The sequence below is a fragment of the Pygocentrus nattereri genome, chromosome 27 (assembly GCF_015220715.1).
Source record: "Pygocentrus nattereri isolate fPygNat1 chromosome 27, fPygNat1.pri, whole genome shotgun sequence".
NCBI lineage: Eukaryota > Metazoa > Chordata > Actinopteri > Characiformes > Serrasalmidae > Pygocentrus > Pygocentrus nattereri.
Genome location: NC_051237.1, coordinates 14,991,654 through 15,010,050, shown reverse-complemented (window position 1 = coordinate 15,010,050; position 18,397 = coordinate 14,991,654). Strand labels below are relative to the sequence as shown.

Genomic DNA, 18,397 nt, shown 5'->3' with positions numbered 1-18,397 from the left:
AGAAGTGTTTTTGAGGTTTTAATTACTGTAAAATATTGTTGTTCATGTAAAAAATAATTTTGCATTTCATTGTTTTTTTCAGAGTATTTATTAAAAGAATCTCTCTGTCAAAGACTGCATGCATAGCAGTAACTTTTCATCATGTTTGCACTGAAAAAGGAGTAAGAATAATTGGGTAGAATGTAAGATGAAGGTTTTTGCATGCAGCCCGAGGCACTGAGCAAGGTTAAGACAATTGTAGGGGAGGAGAGAGAAGGAAGAGGCAAAGATGAGGCCTGCTGGATGTGAGTGTGCTTGTGGCAGAGGGGGGTAGTTACAGTAGTGTGTTGATCTGTTTCTTTTAGCAGGCTTAAAGGAGTTTGGGTCTCCTCTCTGCTTCAAGCCCTCACTCTCATCAGAGAGGAGAGAGCCCCTGAGGTTACAGTGCACAGAGGAGCTCACTGGCCTGGCCGTTCTGCTCTTACTGCAGCCTGAGCCAGAGCGGCTACCCCTGAAAGAGCTTCCTCCTGGTCAGCCTTACTGCATGCAGGCCTTGCCCAGCAGGGTTATCCCCCTGAAACAGCAGCATGGCAGTTTTTGCTTGCCGCTCACCGTTTGATCTGTTCTTGTGTGGACAAATCCAACCTGAACTTGAATATTAAAGCAAGATTTTCATAAAAGAACAAAGTTTGCTTCTAGTTTTAATAGACGTAAGTAATGAAAACATACACCCCTGATAACGTCTAAATCATTACACATTTGCCGTAAACCATGCTAAATTTTTAAGTAATCTCAAATGCTCTTGTATTTCTTAGAGCTAAAACAGTAGGAGTGCCATCTTGAAGCTTGAATTGTTGCCAGTTCTTTTGTCTGTTTTTGGAGATAAGAGCATAGTATGTGAAACATTACACTGAAACCACATAAACTGGTCTATTTAAAAGTGACCTGCATTAAAGGAACTAGTATGGAATATGTAAAGTAGTACAACATTAAGAGAGTACTCTTTTTTAATGTCCAGTCCAAAAATTAAGTACAAATTATGATTTTTTTCAGCGCCAATAAAAAAAGCAGAAAACATATATTTCACAGAACATTGCACAGAAGCCTCAACAGCTATAGTATGTATTTTATTCAGTATTCAGAACTTTGGAGACTTACTTTCAGTTTTCAAAAGAAATCTGCAGCGTTTATTCACTCCTCCAAAGTTCAGTCTTAGAAGTTGATTCAATTCATTTAGAATCATCTGTAAATCCTTAATCCACATTTTAGACGTTCAGTTTTGGTGTTCTAGTGCAAATGTCCTCCAATTTTTCTCTGCATCAGCTTCTTGACAGCTTCTGTCTTCTCACAGTAGAAGGATGGACAGAAACATCTGTGGAGCTTGATTTTGTATAACCTCTCTTCAGGCGAGAGCTTTTTGGAACAATTTTGGTGGGCTTGCATGGTTGTTAGGAGTCTCATTTTCTTTAAATGTTGTAATGACTTCTGTTCCTCTCTCCTTATGCGATGGATTATCTTATATCGAATCTCCTTAGAAATATCTCCTGAAAAATCAGTAGCATGTACTTAATACACTTTTACTGGAAATTAAACAAATGAACGGTGGTCTCTAACTTTTGCACAGTATTGTACATACATGAATTGCTGTGATGCTTGTTTTGTAAAGCGTGTCTTTTAGAACTGCAGCATAGGTGTGAAGGAAGCAATGAAAGCAAACAACAATCTGGCATTACTGACACTTGATAAATAAAGCATACCTTAAAGCGATAGTTTGGTGGACATAAAATACATCTGTATTCATATTCCATAATGCATAGCTATAAACAATAGTAGCATTAATTACCAAGGCGATATCATTTAAGGCAAATGTGTGATCATTTAGGCATATAGTTTGATGCTAATAAATTCCAAAACCAAAACAAATGTTGCTTTGTTGAATTGCTGTTGAATTTACTTCATTTAAATGTTTACATCGGTTTCACATTAATTAATTATATTAGTTCACACAGTGCTTGTCAAAAGTAAAATGATTGAAATTTTTTGCAATATTAATGTGGAACCAGTGGAACCAATGCAACAAATATATATATATATATATATATATATATAATTGCAGCTAAATTAAGCCTTTAAGCCTACATTCCTACTTGCCTTTCTCTAAACTGTGCTCGCTCTGTGTCCTGTCCTGAACCCATTCACACCCTCACAGCACGTAGGCACAGTCCATCGCAGACACAGTGACGTCGCACATACTTGGAGTGGAGAGGTCGAGCTGCTGTGTAGAGAATGTGTTGTTATGACAACGAGTCCTTCTACCACTGGTACTTCCATCGCCAAGCACATTCTCAGGCACATTTGAGAATGTGATGGTATTAAGCACTCATATTTATCATAAGTGTGAATGAGATATGCTAGCAAGGACTTTCATGTCATCAAGGAAAACCAGCTGCAACGTACCGTCTACCTACAAGCTGCAAGAACTATAAATGAATGAATGTTCTCTGATAACAGTATGTTTGTGCCACAAAATGGATCATAAAGTCATGTTGTCAGGCGACATTAGACATAGTGTATGTAAAGATATGCAGCTTTGAGCTCTCAGCATTTCTCCACAGTTTTATGTGTGCTGCTGCATTTGAGTTTATCTTTAAGGGCAGATTCTCATTAGCTTGTCCACAGAGGTGGAGAGAAAAAGCCATCACTGCTCCACATGCAGCCTGGCCAAAATGTCACCCAAGCTGAGCAGCAGCTGTACGCTGGCCATGGGAGTTGAGCCTGGCTCCGGAGACGCTGGCTGATCCTGCCCATAGCCCACGCAGCCTCCACTGGACCGTGGAGATGGAGGCTATTAGCGAAGGACAGCCTAGAGACTTAAAAAGACCTTAAACAGTCAGAAAGCGCAAAGAGTCCCTGCAAAAAAAAAAAAAAAAACACATTCCCACTGGTCCCCAAAATTCATTTGCCTGCAAAAACTTTTCCATGCACAGAATATGCATGTTTTGTGTGTTTGGTTTGATGGTATCATTGATATTAATACTCGCAGTAGATGCAGTATATTCAGAAAGGGCTTGGAGCGAAGCCAGGCAACATCATAAAGGACAAAGCTTGAATATAAATGATGGCTTATGCAGATGATCCCCCCCCCCCTCCACCGCAAACACGCAAACGGCATTTCCCTAACAAGGCAACTAACGCTAGCGGTAATTTATACCCGTCTTTTGTGGAAAAATCAGGGCCTAGCTCGCCAGAGTGAGTCAGGGTGGCTGGAGAACCGGCCAATGTAATATTAATGAGCGTGCTCTCAGGTTTAACTCTAACTTCATCCAGTTAACACCTAAAAGGCTCCTGGCCTTTGTGCTGTGCCGAGAGAGGTTTAGGTCAAGTTATGGCCCACTCTTAACCTCTGCCATTCCATTTATTTTAAAGGTCACAGACCGCCGGATGCAAAATAGAGTCTGTGTTTATTTTCCTTTTTTTTACCCTCTTAAAGTGATCCAGTGCTTCTCTGCACATTTCCCACCAGTGAATATCTCATATTCATTTCATGGACGTTTGAGTCCGGTAACAGAAGGGTTTTTTTGTTTTTTTATTTTCATGCTCAGTTGGAAGCTAAGCCATCTGAGAAGCCTTTTCGCTTTAAGCACCCCCATCCATTGCAAGTCTTCCTTTTGTTTTCAGACTTTTGAGATCCTGTGGTTTTTATTGTTGTCTTCAATGAATGATAATCACAGTGAAGGAAATTATGTCATCTCTGGTGACAGTTTGTTGGTAATTAGTCCCGTTGGAATCATTGCTCTGAGGTTTAGTTAAGTAAATGTCATCCTCTCTGAGGCTATCACATGGAGATCAGATGGCTTCGATAATAGTGCCTTTGGCATTTGAGTCTCATGGTTGGCTTACTATGATGGAATTTAAAGCTGTATTTTCCGGTCATGCTGATATTGATATGTTTGGCTTCACAAAATGATCAGTTAGCAATACTCTAGTTATTCAGTGTAGGGCTTTCACTATTGATTATATTAGTAATCAAATCACGTCCCAATTATGATGATGGTTGAGTTTTTCAGAAAGGTCAAATTTGTAATGAAATTTTGAAATCATGCTCGCGGCGACGATACAATTAAAAAAATGACTATATACATTACTCAGAACTTTTGCATAGTTTACTTGAATGCGTGTACAGTTTCTCTCAAGACAGTAAACCAAACTCCTCGGTTGCTGCAGCTTCAGAGAGGTTGCCTGCAGAGCAGTGCTTGAGATAGACAGACATCAAAGCTATGGGCCTGCCCCAAAGCACTGGGATTACTGATGTGAGAGCCACACAGGCCTGTGGGCCCGAGCCATCCACCCTGCACCCTGTGCCAAGCAGCTCCCAGCATATGTCTGCCTATGCTCCTATGCACCGTGGAAATAAAGTTCATTTCTGTGGACCTGTCCAGTGGCTTCCATAGAAACAGCCCTTTCTGAACGAAATTAATATGGACTGACTAAAACAGCGGAGGACACTTAAGTGAGGGCAGTAATATGAGGTGCAGAGTTTCAGAGTTTAATATAGTGATGTCGAGGGTCTCTCATTTATATATAATGCAAGAACAACTTGACAATGCTCGGATAGCAGTTCTGGTTATCTCTCCCTCAGGCCTTGTTCAGCTCCCAGCAAAAGCAAGAGTGCTTCTCTATAAACTCCATTCTGCTGCTCAGAGCTCCCGGAGAACAGACAAGATAACATAATGCAACAAAATGTTACTCGACCCCCATGAGGTGCAGGTCAGGAGCATTTTAGTTCTCCGCTCCAAATTTTGACTGATGATGTGCTGTAGTTATTAATGTTAATGTGTCATTGAGGGTTTGAGTCACCAACCCTCATTTAAATCACATTCCATGACTGCCTAATGATTTTTAGCGTAATTAATATTTCATGTCAAATCTTTAAAGCCTTGGACATTCATTGTCAAAACTTCATCCTTAGCCGTAACCTTACCAACTCCCCATGCCTTGGAATAATATTTCTGGCACTGCTTGCTCTGTATAAAACGAACAGTTAGTGAGCATGTGCTGTATGAAAAAGATGAAGTGGTCAAAGACCAAGTGATACACTTTTTTTCTTCAGACTGGTAGACAAGGTGTATCTCAGTCTTTGCCTAAGGCGAATCCCATTAATATCTGCCTCTTATCTCATTACTGCTTCCATGTTCTCTCATGTTCACCTTTTCACCTCCATCTGCTCCGTGTGAAAAGGCAGAAGAAAAATAGGGTGCATGCTCACAGTATGTACAATAGGCCACGTAAGAAAAGCCAAAGTCAAATAAAGAGATGAAGACCCCTGATCTATACACTACAATATTACTGCCACTCCAACTGGAGGTGTAATTGTACTGACAAGTGTACAATTCCTGCAGTCTTTTTCACCATGGTGCAGGTGTGGGCCTGTCCCCTGCTTGTCCTCCAGAGACCTTCCTCTGTCCTCCTCCCATGGGACACCCAGCATTCTTGCCATCTGGTATAGTAGGACATCCATCTTAGCAGCACATGGCTCTGGATTAAATCATTCAAAACACCATCCAGCCTGATTAACCTACCCATTAGTCTTCAGCCTGCCCACCCTGCGCCTTCCCCACCAATCATGAGAAAATATTAGTCAGGGACAGGATGTCACATGCTTCTTGCACCACCACTAGAATACTAGAACATTTTCAGGCCAAAGCACACAACACCAACTTTCCAGGGCTGGCTTTACACAGTGAAATGTTTATGCAGCTAGTTGCATGTAGTGAGTTGCATGCAATTTAAGCAATTAAAAACTAATGAAATAATCAATTATGTTGTGAGCAACACAATTGATTACTTAATTAGTTAGCCAGATTAGCATCTCATATTTTTTTAATACGTCATATTGCTTTGCTATATCAAGTCATCTGCAATGTGTTATTTACATTTGCATATTAACAGCATAATTTTAACAGCTGACATTGCCAGTTTTCTTCTGTATATTTAGAATTTATCTAAATATCTATATGTGCTTCTTTACTATATATGTGTTCTTAATCTGCTCAGTGTATGGTAAGCCCTTGAAAATTAATGTTTACATAGCCTTTAGAGTTGTACTTGATACTTTGCTTAACCTGCCCTAGAAGCACTCTGAATGTATTCAGAACTGTATCTCAACCACTCATTCTGTAATCATTTTCATCCTTTGGATTAGGTGGCTTCAAGAAAGATGGTCGTAACAGCAGGCTAACAAAGAGGACTACACACTTGTACAGACAGGGGTTTAAAGAGCTATTACAGTTAGCTGGATGAACCAGCTTTTTAGCTTCATGTTTGTGGCCATTACTCAGGTAACTGACAAACTGAAAAATTACAAACTTTGCAAAAAGTTAATCGGGCGAATCTCATTTTTAATAGTCCAAATTCATTGTTTTCATTTTTTGCTCTTGTCCAGTGGTCCAGTTAAATTAACTGTTTGAAATGATGTTGTTTGGCATGATAAGTTTCACCATTTTTCACTGGCTGTGAGTTACATTATGTACTGGAAGTGAAACTCAATTTGAAGTTGCATGAAAGTTTTGCCATCTAAAAGCCAGCCTAATGTTTAGAATGTTCCAGAATAACATCGTCTTCTAACAGCAAGTGCTGCAAGTGAGTTACAAAACCAGAACGCTTCCATTAGAGAAGCAATGCAATGCACCACAGCTTTTTATGATAGATCCTTTTTTTAATAAATAAAAATATAATGAATACATGTTTGATTTACTGCGCTGATGTTTCACCTGAAGAACAATGGATGAGGAGGAGATTTAATTGTGCATTAGTTGGCTTGGAGTAAAAACAATAAATTATAACATTGAAAATAAAAGCGAATTTAGCCTCAAAACATTTTAAAAGAAAATCACCTTTCAAATGTTTGGAATAGTTTTTTTTTTTTTTTTTTTTGACACTGCAAAACCAATTTGTTGAAGATACATGTATAAAATGATTCCATTATGGTGGTACTACTCTATAGCTTCATAGGCTTGAAATGAATCCAGAATAACGAACAGAGACGAGACACGACAGAGATCTGAGAAAGCTGCTAACATTGAGAATGAGAACTGTATCCATGCTTTGTATTTGAAATAGTTATCAAATCACAAAACTTATCACACAATGACTATAAACAGATCATTACAGTATAAACACTTTTCATTCAATAACTTCTTGTCTCGGTCCTCCTGAAAACTGTTACACTATTATAAAGGTATTAAAATATTGTGTAAAGCAATTTAAAATACCTTATGGTGTCTAGCTTGTACAGTACATATAAATATTATATAAGAGTTGACTATATATGTGTGTTGATGCAGAACATGTCTCTCGTTGCTGCAGTGACAGCCTCTGCTCTTTTAGAAGGCTTTACACTAAATGTTGGAACAATGCTGTCAAGATTTGATTGCATTCAGCCATTAGAGCATTAGTGAGGTCAGGTACTGATTTCTGAATCACAAACTCCACTCCAAAGCAAAAGTATTGGATGGAGCTCCATCAGTCTATTTCAACTGCACCACAGTCCAGTATTGCCCAATACTGATCCTTTCCATCCGGCATAGTGAACATAGTGAACTCTATTGGCAGTTCTATTGGCAGTGTTCTTCTATGGGCTGTGTTCTGTGTCAGTACCTAAAATTAGCCAAATTAAAAAGGCATTTGGACACTTTTAGACATATAGTGAGTATCTTTAAAATGACTCACTAAGCTGGTTAATCAAATAACCATTTGCAAATGTTGGCTGGAAAATACTGACATACATGGAAGAAGTAACATAATTCTAATAGGACTCTCACCCATCTTAAAATATTGAACCATTAGCCAACAAGCCTTAGTTTGTTTACTTTTTGACTTCAAGTGAGTGGCACTTCCAGTGTAGGCAGCCTGAAAGCAACACAATACGTCGTGACATCTGAATGCTTGCTTGCTGTTAGAACAAGGTGTTAAAACTGACAAGCCACATGAACAAGTGCAATCTAGAATCTCCCCTCAATCACATACACCAACCCAATATTCGGTGGTGCTTGTTGGGTCACTGCGCTCTGGCCTTTAGGCTATTTTTCACTTTATTCAGTAGGAGTGGAGATTATTAAAAATAAGCATAGCACACAGTGTAGTTGGTTCTGCTTGCTTTGGATGCGAGGCCTGTTCAAATGCAAGTGTGGGAGGGTAGCAGTTCAGAAATGATGGCACATTCACGGTTGGTACTCGTAGATAGGTTTTGTGACTGAATAGCTGAATTCAGCTCAGGTCAAGGCAAATCCACCAGCAACATTAGAGCAAAGCCACTCTTTTGCTCTACAGACATAAAAGAAGAAAACAAAGACATCATACAAAAGAGCAACTTTTCAGCTGCCCTGACCAAATGCAGTCTTTTTGTATTCTTGGGCATAGCTTTACATGTTCAGGAAGGCAAAAAGTATAAACACATCATATTCACAAATTTCCACTTATTGGACTTGCAGGCAGAGTGATCTAATACATTCTCTCTTTAGCCCACACTCTAACTATTTCTATGTTGCTCCTCGGGCATAATAGCTAATTAGCAAAATAGCTCATTTTAACTAATGAAAAAATGATTTGGTTTGGAAATGCAGGACAAATACAACAGGGGGTGGTAATGTCTCTGTTGATGTATAACGGTGGCAAACCATGACTATTACTGCTAGGCCTTCAATTTTGGGGCATAAATGGCAAAACTCAGCCAAGGACAAGGAAAACAAGCACATGTATGGCAACACTAATTTCTGCTAGCACCCCTACAGGATTATTCTATGGGAGTATAATAGAATCCCTATGGGATTGTAGTAGCTATGCTAACTGCCATTCACATGAAGACTTATTGCCTATTGTAGATTAAACACAGACACCTGAAGCTTGTAACAGATATTTTAACATATATATTAACATATAGCGGCTTTACAGTGACTCCTCTGTCATAGAGCTGCTGCTGTTTTCCATTTCTAACATCTGACTGAAACACATAGGTCAGGCAGCCTCTTGTATTCATAGTCAGTGATGTATTTAAATCTTTGATAAGGCCTAGAGTGACATTTTTTCCTTGAAAAACAGGTCACATCCATTGAAAATCACAATGTGACCGGTCAATTCCACTGTTAGTTACTATAATAGTGGTTAGCCCCTTAAAATCCCAGGTTGATGACCTACTAATTATTCAGTAACAGCATGCACTATAATGCAGATGTTATTCTAAGGTTATAGAAGTGTGTAGTAAACATTGGGCCCTCTGGCCATTTAAGGGTTTAATTTGACATTATAGGCTTTCATTTGGGCCACGTGATGTATACATGTATGAAAATGACATACCATTGCATATGAGGACAAAGGATGGCCTCTGGCAAATGTCTTGGCATTATGCTTCAGTGACAAAACATGTAATTTCAAATGTAACATTAAAAGAAGCTCAAAAAGCACATTGTTGCTTCCATTACAAAATCTTGTACCTCCAAAATGTTAACTTTAGAGGATAAGAGAAAAATGTTCTTAAATTGAATGTAATCAGGTTATAATCAAGTAATTTTTATATTGATATGACCTCAATGATATGCAGGCACTAGGGCTACACAATATATTGCTTGTTAATATCATTCTGATGATGTTGCTCTGATACTAACATCACAGCTGTAAAATGCAAAAGACCCATCCAGAGGTTTCTGTGGACATTTTGATGAATTAAGGCCTTCACGTATTCTAAAAAAAAATATTGTTATTATACAAGTTAGTATCATATTACAGATTCAACAAAGCATTTTTAATATATTACAAGGCATATGGCAATATGAAGCATTCGAATCATATCACTGTCATCATATCACCATGATAATGTGAATTATATAAACACCTCAATATTCTGTGCCTCAGTTCATGCCTTTCTTTTCCATGAGTCTTGCATTTTACTTATTCCAGCCATAGCAAACAGATCTATAAAAAGCCAGACTTGCTGTGTAATTGATATTTTCTGAATTCTCAGCAGAAGCTGGGTGATACGGCATGCCACAGTGATAGAGCACAATAAAAAGCCATGTGATTCATCGGATCCAAACATGTCATTTGTTGTTTAAAGCAGAGAGGGAGCACTTTAATCCCTCCATTTCCCAGCCCTCAGCCCGGTGAGAGAGCATCTAATCCTTACAGCAGAGTAAATATAATGCTTGTCTAACATATAGATCTTCCAGTGCTTGAGAAGTGAAAACCAGCCTTGATCCACTGCCTGCCTCATAGAGATTTAAGAACTGCAGGTATCGGCAGACTTATGAAATGCTTTTGCACCCCCTCCCCGAAAGCTTGCTGTATAATTCACCTCTGGATGGCTTGTGTGAAATGTAAATCACCCTCACGTTGATGGCAGAGAGTGCTCTTTCTCCATCTCTCTCTCTCTCTTCCTGTCTTCCTCTGTCTCTCTGATTTCCACCGGGCTAGGAGCAGCAGTTATGTCAGACCATGGGTTATGGAGGGCCGTTCAGAAAAAGTGCAATTAGAGTGAGCACTGAACCCCATGGAAATCATCAACAAATCAATGTTTGGGGGTGAAATCTTTGCACATAAATCCAAGTTGAAGCATTTCAAGGGCTTTCAACCAACTTGGAGTAAGCATGATGTTGTAATGAATGCATTTCTTGCAACACCTTGGCTTGTTCTCTTAACTGAGATCTCTTTGATGTAACATCACAGCTTTATTTCGAGATTCATCCAAGACTGCAGCGAGGCCTGCTAAAAAAGATCACATTAGACCCTGCAAATAGTTCTACTTATACTTTAAAAACCCAATCACATACCCCTACAGTTTTGAGTACTGCGACAATAAGCACTTTCACATTACACCAATATGTATTTGCTGTTGCGCATGAATAAGCATTGAAAATCATTTGTGAATGGAAGTGATGTCTTAGCTTACTGAAGCTGATTAAAAAACTTTCAGGTTTTTTGGAACAATTACATGCAAATTGATTCCAATACTAATGATTCCAATACTAATTACAAATCTGAATCCTTTAAAATATGAAATGCCAGCCACTGTCTTTCATCATTGTGGTATATTGTGATGTACAGATAAACAGAGAGGAAACATCTTCAGGCTATTTTAAAAGAATCTGATTTAGTTTAACACTCATATCACTTCAGGTAGGATATCACATAATCCCATGTGAGGAAAAGCATTTCGCTTGTCATTCTCAAAGATAATCAAAATGAGGCCGGCTGGGTAATCACTGTACTGAATACAAATTTCACAATTTTATAAAGCTCTTGTATATATAAACGAGACAGCTTGGCTGACGGGCCAACTCACTATAGGGCTCTGTTAAAGCAACTGCACTGCCTATCCTACATGCTTTTATGAAATTTGAATGGGAGACTTGACAAAAGCACAACATTAATTACTGTCAAGTTTAGCTGGTGCTCAATCTGTAAAAGTTAGATGGTAACAAATGGTGGTATTATTTTGCATGTTTATCCCAAAAATTAAACATCTAGATGGCAGGGATGGATTAATGACAGGACCAGTGGGGTCTTACAGTTGTGCCCAGAGAGGCCTCACAAGACCATGATCCATGCCAGATAGACAATAACAAAAAAAGTTTGTAATTTTATGTGAATCATTTCTGAACTTTCTGAATGTGACAATCAGTAGTGTGTCTTTTTTTGTGAAAATAAAAGTTATTTATATTTATGCCATTGTTTGGCATCCATGCAAGTGGTAAACCAGCCACTGGTGGCTCAATTCTGTGTTACAGAATGTGAATGAAATGTAAATTATAAATATTTCTTTGTTATGTCTGTCAGACATTTGTGTGCAAGCATGGACTCGCAGTACTCTAGGAACTACCTGGGATACCATAGCAACGATCTAGCAACAATCCTGGATACCATAGTGACCATCTACGAATACCCTAGCAACCATCTGGGAATTGCTTAAGCTGCCCAATCACTCTGTATTTTCTTCAACACATGCAGTTTTCTTATTAAGCATATAATTATGTAATAACATTGAAATAAGCATGTAACATAAATACATAGCAAAGTGAGTTAACGAGCAAAGAGATAAGGATGAATGCCACTTGCCAGCCAAAACAGCAAATCCTTCACTCACACAGATGCTATGTTACGCAAACACATGGTTAAGAAATCGTATGTGCAGTGAGATGAACAGAAGCTTTTGATTTTGGCTTCTTCACTGAACTTCTAAAATGATTCGCGCTACAGCCAGTGGAGCTCACAGCTGCCTCAATGTGGCATCAAAGCCTGCCAGGGGTATGTGTGTGCTGAACCATGCTTTCCCTCTTGTGTCTGCTGCTCTAGGCCTACCTGCATTTTGTGGGGAGCATGAGGTGTTTTTCTTCATGGTGAAATGGTTTTACCCCTTGTTTTCTTTCCTGTTCATTTATTGCGCAGTCAAGTCTGTGGTTCAAAAGAGTCAGACATGCAGCGAGGCTAGATTTAACAAATGTCTGTAAAATAGTGTGATGTGCTATAAATTCATATGACTGCTTGAGCTTTTCTTGGAGGGTTAGGCTTACACATGTTGGTCTCCTTGGATATCACAGTAAATCGCTTCTTGTAAGATTTAACAGCCTTTTCCAGATTGGCTGGTCATATCTGGTGTTTCCTGTGTAAACTAGAAATTGATTAACTAGTTCTCAGAAGCCAGTGGCTGTTTCCAGGGAGCCATTTTACAAGGCGCAGTGTAATTGATCTGATGCAGCACCTAAACATTGGTTCATCTCAGTCTGACAGTCGCACAGTTAATGGGGTGAAAACAGGGACGCTCTGTTTTCCCTAACCTGTCAAGTGGTAATTGGCCAATGGTTTCCTATAATAGCAATATGCCATCGGGACTGCACCTCTTAAATTGTGTACAAAATAATTGGATAGCCATGTGACATAGCAAAGCTATTTGTGCATTTCATTGGAGACTATATAGAGTAAATATTAGGATATTAAAAATGAATAGCAAGAAAAGTACATGAAAACTAAATGTTAATGAGCTAAGAATGTACTGACATCATAAACATGGTGGACATCTAGAGATGTATCAGTGACAATGCTGTATTATACTTGTAGCACTTACAAGTCTGGGTAGATTGTGCTTCACAATGTACAGCAGGCCTATATTATAAATATATATGGATGCTAACCATCAAGTTCTTCTTTCTTTACAGGGTGTGCCTCTGGATCCATAAATGAGACTAAAGCGATGGGAGAAAGGAAAATACAAGGGGCTGAGGGCCATCTACAACGTTGTCTCCAGAGGAAATAAGCACAAGCTAGTCTGAAGTGGTGAAACGCTACAACTCCAACGCTCCTCTACAGGAAACCCCTCCGTAAGTGCATATGCTGTGGCCGGAATGGAATGATCACTGGTTGGAGTGAAATCTCCAGCTAACGTGAAAAAAAGATCAACAATTTTTTGGATTCGACTCTGGACATCTTTTGCACCTTGTCTACAAAACAGAAACAGCTGACTATCCTGCCAGAATACTGTGAGGCTCAGTCCAGCCTAGTAGAAACTAAAAGTGACATCCCAAGCTGATAGCTACTGGCTTTGTTCATGGCTTCCAGGAAGGCATCCATGGCTTGTAGTGGTGGCATGGTGATGAGTGCCTTCTTCTGGTCTGTGGCCATAATCTATCTGACTCACATAGGTGGAGTGAGGGGGGACTGCTGGCTCATTGAAGGGGAAAAGGGCTTTGTGTGGCTGGCCATTTGCAGCCAAAACCAGCCGCCTTATGAGGCCATCCCCCAGCATATCAACAGCACCATTGTGGACCTTCGCTTGAATGAAAATAAAATAAAAAGTATCCATTATTCTGCCCTCAGCCGCTTTGCCAACCTAACATACCTGAATCTAACAAAGAACGAGATTAGCTATATAGAGGACGGGGCCTTTTCAGCCCAGTTCAACTTACAGGTACTCCAGATGGGTTTCAATAAGCTGCGCAACTTAACTGAAGGGATTCTCAGGGGGTTGGGCAAGCTGCAGTACCTCTACCTCCAGGCCAACCTGATTGAGACTGTGACACCCAATGCCTTTTGGGAGTGCCCAAACTTAGAAAACATAGACCTCTCCATGAATCGCATCCAGGTGCTAGACGGGTCCACCTTCACCAGCCTGACTAAGCTGACCACGTGTGAGCTCTACACAAACCCCTTCAACTGCTCCTGTGAGCTGCTAGGGTTCGTCAAGTGGCTCTCGGTCTTCCCTAACAGGACAAATGAACGGATGGTGTGTGATTCCCCTGCAGGCGTTTCTGGTTACAGTCTCCTGAGCCAGAATCCAAACAATCCTACTCAGCGCAATGCACTGCATATGCTGTCCACTGTGTGTACGGAGGACTACGTGACTCCGTATATCCCTGTGCCTCCTGAGACCACAACTTACCCTCCAGATGCTACCCCCTGTGGACTGGAGGACTGTCCATCTGGTACTGATCCAGAGGAGATAAGCATTAGCCCAACCTACCCTGATGTGGATATGAAACCAGTCATGAAGCTCAAGCAAGTCTCCCACACAAATGCAGTCGTGACCATTCAGATCCCCCACCCATACAAGAAAATGTACATTCTTGTTTTGTATAACAACAGCTTCTTTACAGACATTCAGAATTTGAAAAAGCAGAAGGAGGACATTGAACTGAAAAACCTGAAACCCCACACTGATTATACATACTGCGTGGTTTCCATACGCAATTCTTTGCGTTTCAACCATACCTGTCTGACATTATCCACAAGTTCCAGAAATGGGAGAGCGAAAGAGGCTAGTAATGCCACCGCCACCCACTACATAATGACCATCCTGGGATGCCTTTTCAGCATGGTAATTGTTCTAGGAGTGGTCTACTATTGCTTACGAAAGAAGAGGCAGCAAGATGAAAAGCACAAAAAGGCAGGCAGCATGAAAAAGAATATAATAGAGCTCAAATATGGTGGCGAACTGGAGGGAGAGACTATATCGAGGATGTCTCAGAAGCAAATGATGGCTGGAGAGAGTATGTCTCGCATGCCATATTTGCCCTCTGGGAGTGAAATGGACCAGTACAAACTTCAGGACATAAGTGATACACCAAAAATGGCAAAGGGCAATTACATGGAGGTAAGAACAGGGGAACACCCAGACCGCAGAGAGTGTGAGATGGCCATGCCAAGCAATAGCCAAGGTTCTGTTGCCGAGATCTCCACAATCGCGAAAGAGGTGGACAAAGTCAACCAGATCATTAACAACTGTATAGATGCCCTGAAGTCAGAGTCAACCTCGTTCCAAGGAGTGAAATCTGGAGCTGTTTCAACAGCAGAGCCTCAGCTAGTTCTGATCTCAGAGCAACCCCAGAGCAAGTCTGGCTTCTTGTCCCCAGTCTACAAGGATAGCTACCACCACTCTTTACAAAGACACCACTCCTCAGACACCTCCCCAAAGCGACCCAGTACAGCCACTGGTGGTCCTATGCGGAGTCCGAGGCCTTATCGTTCTGAGGGGGCGTACAAGTCAGAGTCAAAGTACATAGAGAAGACTTCACCAACAGGTGAGACCATTATGACCATCACTCCAGCAGCTGCAATACTTAGAGCAGAAGCGGAGAAGATCCGGCAGTACAGTGAGCATCGGCACTCCTATCCTGATGCCCAAATCGAGGAGCTGGAGGGGCCAGAGAGCCACAAAACATCCATCCTGGAGCCCCTGACGCGGCCTCGGCCCAGAGACTTGGCTTACTCTCAACTCTCTCCCCAGTACCATAACCTCAGCTATTCCTCCAGCCCTGAATACTACTGTAAACCATCACATAGCATCTGGGAGCGCTTCAAGCTCCATCGCAAACGCCACAAAGACGAGGAATACATGGCAGCAGGCCATGCCCTGCGTAAAAAAGTGCAGTTTGCGAAAGATGAGGACCTGCATGACATTCTAGATTACTGGAAAGGTGTATCGGCCCAACATAAATCTTAATCTACCCAAGTGTTTGTTCAAGTATTTCCTTTTGTTGTTTGACAAGAACCAAGAGAGCGAATGATGCAGTCTAGTGACATTTTATTGGAGAACTACAACACAGCCAACTCTGACTAAAGGGATGGGGGGGTGGGGGTTGGGGGGTAATTGGGCATCCAAGTTAGTTTTGTGAGTTTACCAAATTTAAAGGACATTAAGGAACAAGAAAAGAACACACCGCAAATTTAAAAATATCTATGTTCAAGTGGATTATAAGTATTTGGTTCCGCATGGCCAAGTCCTGTGACAATGGATTTGCTACTGTGTACGGTGAGGAAAAAAAAAAATTATAAAAAAAAAGAACAAAAAAAAAAAAACAAGAAAAAATACTATGACATCTGAAAACTGTATTTCTTCTCACTGTACACTAATTAATGAACAGTTCTCTCTATATATTTGAGTTATAAATACAAAGGGACTAATGTACAGATAGTGTTTCTATATTTACAAGGTTTGCTGGTGAAAAGAGGAAAAAAATATATGACATGTATGATTCAGGTTTAGATCACGGAATTTGGAGTCAGCTCCTGTGAAATTATTTGTTCTTAATGAATGTTTGAGTGTTATGATGGATAAACTTTGCACTGGTTTCTGGAATGGTATACTCCCCTTCAAACCGCTGTTTACTCTAGCCTGCTTTGTCATTCTCTTTGTTTTGTCACTAAACATAATGCACAATATTGCAAAATTATCAAAGGCTGGTAAAATTGTATAAATTGTAACTACACAATGGATCAGTGGGATCAGAAGCATCTGCATGGTTGAGTTACAGTTTCAAAGTGGGATATATCTACAGAATGAGTTGGGGAAAGACAGGTTTAGATGTAACCAAATGATGACAGCAATGGAAAACCTTCTCAGTGAAATTCATTTCTGTACTCTTTGCATTTGTAATTTGCCTATTAGTCATTTTGCCCCCAGATACTTCCTTTTGCTTCAACCTTGAAATGCCTACTGTTGTAAAGACTTACAGTATCTTACAGTATCTGATGGTCAACCAAAGTGCTTGGGTGGCAGCTCATCACATTTTTTCCTGCAGATGTTTCTTCTAGTCTCCAGCCCTAAGGATGAATGTATTACCTACAGTACATGAAGGTATAATGCAGCCCTTTTCACAGCTGCATGTTTTGTTATTCATACTTCTTTTCAATTATTTGCCAGTTCTCTTTCGACGACAGTACTAAACCAATCAGAGAATAATAACAATAGACATTTATAAAATTATGGGTATCATTTTAGTTGTTTTCTACTGTTTGGCAGAAACAAATGCTTTTGTAAATGTTGAAAGTGGCTAAATGGAAAAGGGGACGTAGCTATGGCACTGATCAGGAGCATCAGCTGTACAAGAAGAGAAAGAGAGAGCGAGAGAAGGGGGGGATAGGGGTGGAGAGGGAGAGAGATAGAGAGAGAGAGAGCGAGTGAGAGAGAGAGACAGAGAGAGAGAGAGAGAGGGAGAGAGAGACTGATTTCCTCCTGCCCTGACCTGTCACCACTGGATTTGTACATCACCTGAACAGGAAGTGACTGGGACATCCAATTTCTTATTTCAACCGCCTTAAACTTCTGGAATATATGTATAACTGTATTTTCTCTTTTTCTTTAAGTGTTGATGTTTTTGAAAAAGTCTTCATTTGTTGTCATTTTTTTAAGAAAAGAAAAAAAAACAAGCATTTCAATAGATTCTGAGAGCTGTCCGATTTATAGGCAATCTAGCGAGTAACCTACATGTTTTTATATTGCATATTGTAGCACTCCTGTATCTCATAAAAGTTAGAAACGTTTGGACAATGTGAAACGGAAGCAGACATACATCAAGAGACAACCAAGAGCACAATAAAGTGTTATTTTTATTTCTTATTACTATGTTACCTGCTTTCAGACAACTACTGTGAAATAAAGGAAAGGGAACACCCATACATTCATGACCATCACGATAACATTATTGTGTGGTGTCCAGTGACAGACCTTTCTATACAGTGTCAACTGTGATGATGAGCTAAATGAAGTAACCACGACAAAGTAAATGAGCTGTGTGTTGGCTGCTCCTTTTCAATCCATTTTAACTCAGTAATGAAGATCCGAAAACAAGTAAAGTAAAAATTATATATATACATATATATAAACAGCTATTATATTATCAACAATCATGAGCAAATTGCAAGTTGCTGTTTATTAGGGCTTGTTATTATAAAGTGTTACCATTTGCTTATTTAACATAAGTGCTTATTTAATTTTAACACTGCAGCAACAAGGCTAATGTAGCTTAAGCAAGTAATAGAAGTGTATCCCATAGATTTCTATTAGGGTGCCAGTAGGGCAGGAAAATTATATCTTCACCATAGGCAAAGTAAAACAATATCTACACTTAAGACGCTATGATTTACATATCACTGTTGT

General features: G+C 39.9%; 1 protein-coding gene across 2 annotated transcripts in view; it reads left to right on the top strand.

Moving 5' to 3' along the window:
- Positions 1-17,925, top strand: part of elfn1a (extracellular leucine-rich repeat and fibronectin type III domain containing 1a) — a 105,554-nt gene extending 87,629 nt beyond the window's left edge. For both annotated transcript variants that reach the window (XM_037535532.1, XM_037535533.1), the window contains exon 3: positions 13,182-17,925. In XM_037535532.1, coding sequence (XP_037391429.1) covers positions 13,571-15,961 — 2,391 coding nt within the window. In that variant the 5' untranslated portion in view covers positions 13,182-13,570 and the 3' untranslated portion in view covers positions 15,962-17,925. The remainder of the gene's footprint in view (positions 1-13,181) is intronic.
- Positions 17,926-18,397: the final 472 nt, after the last annotated feature.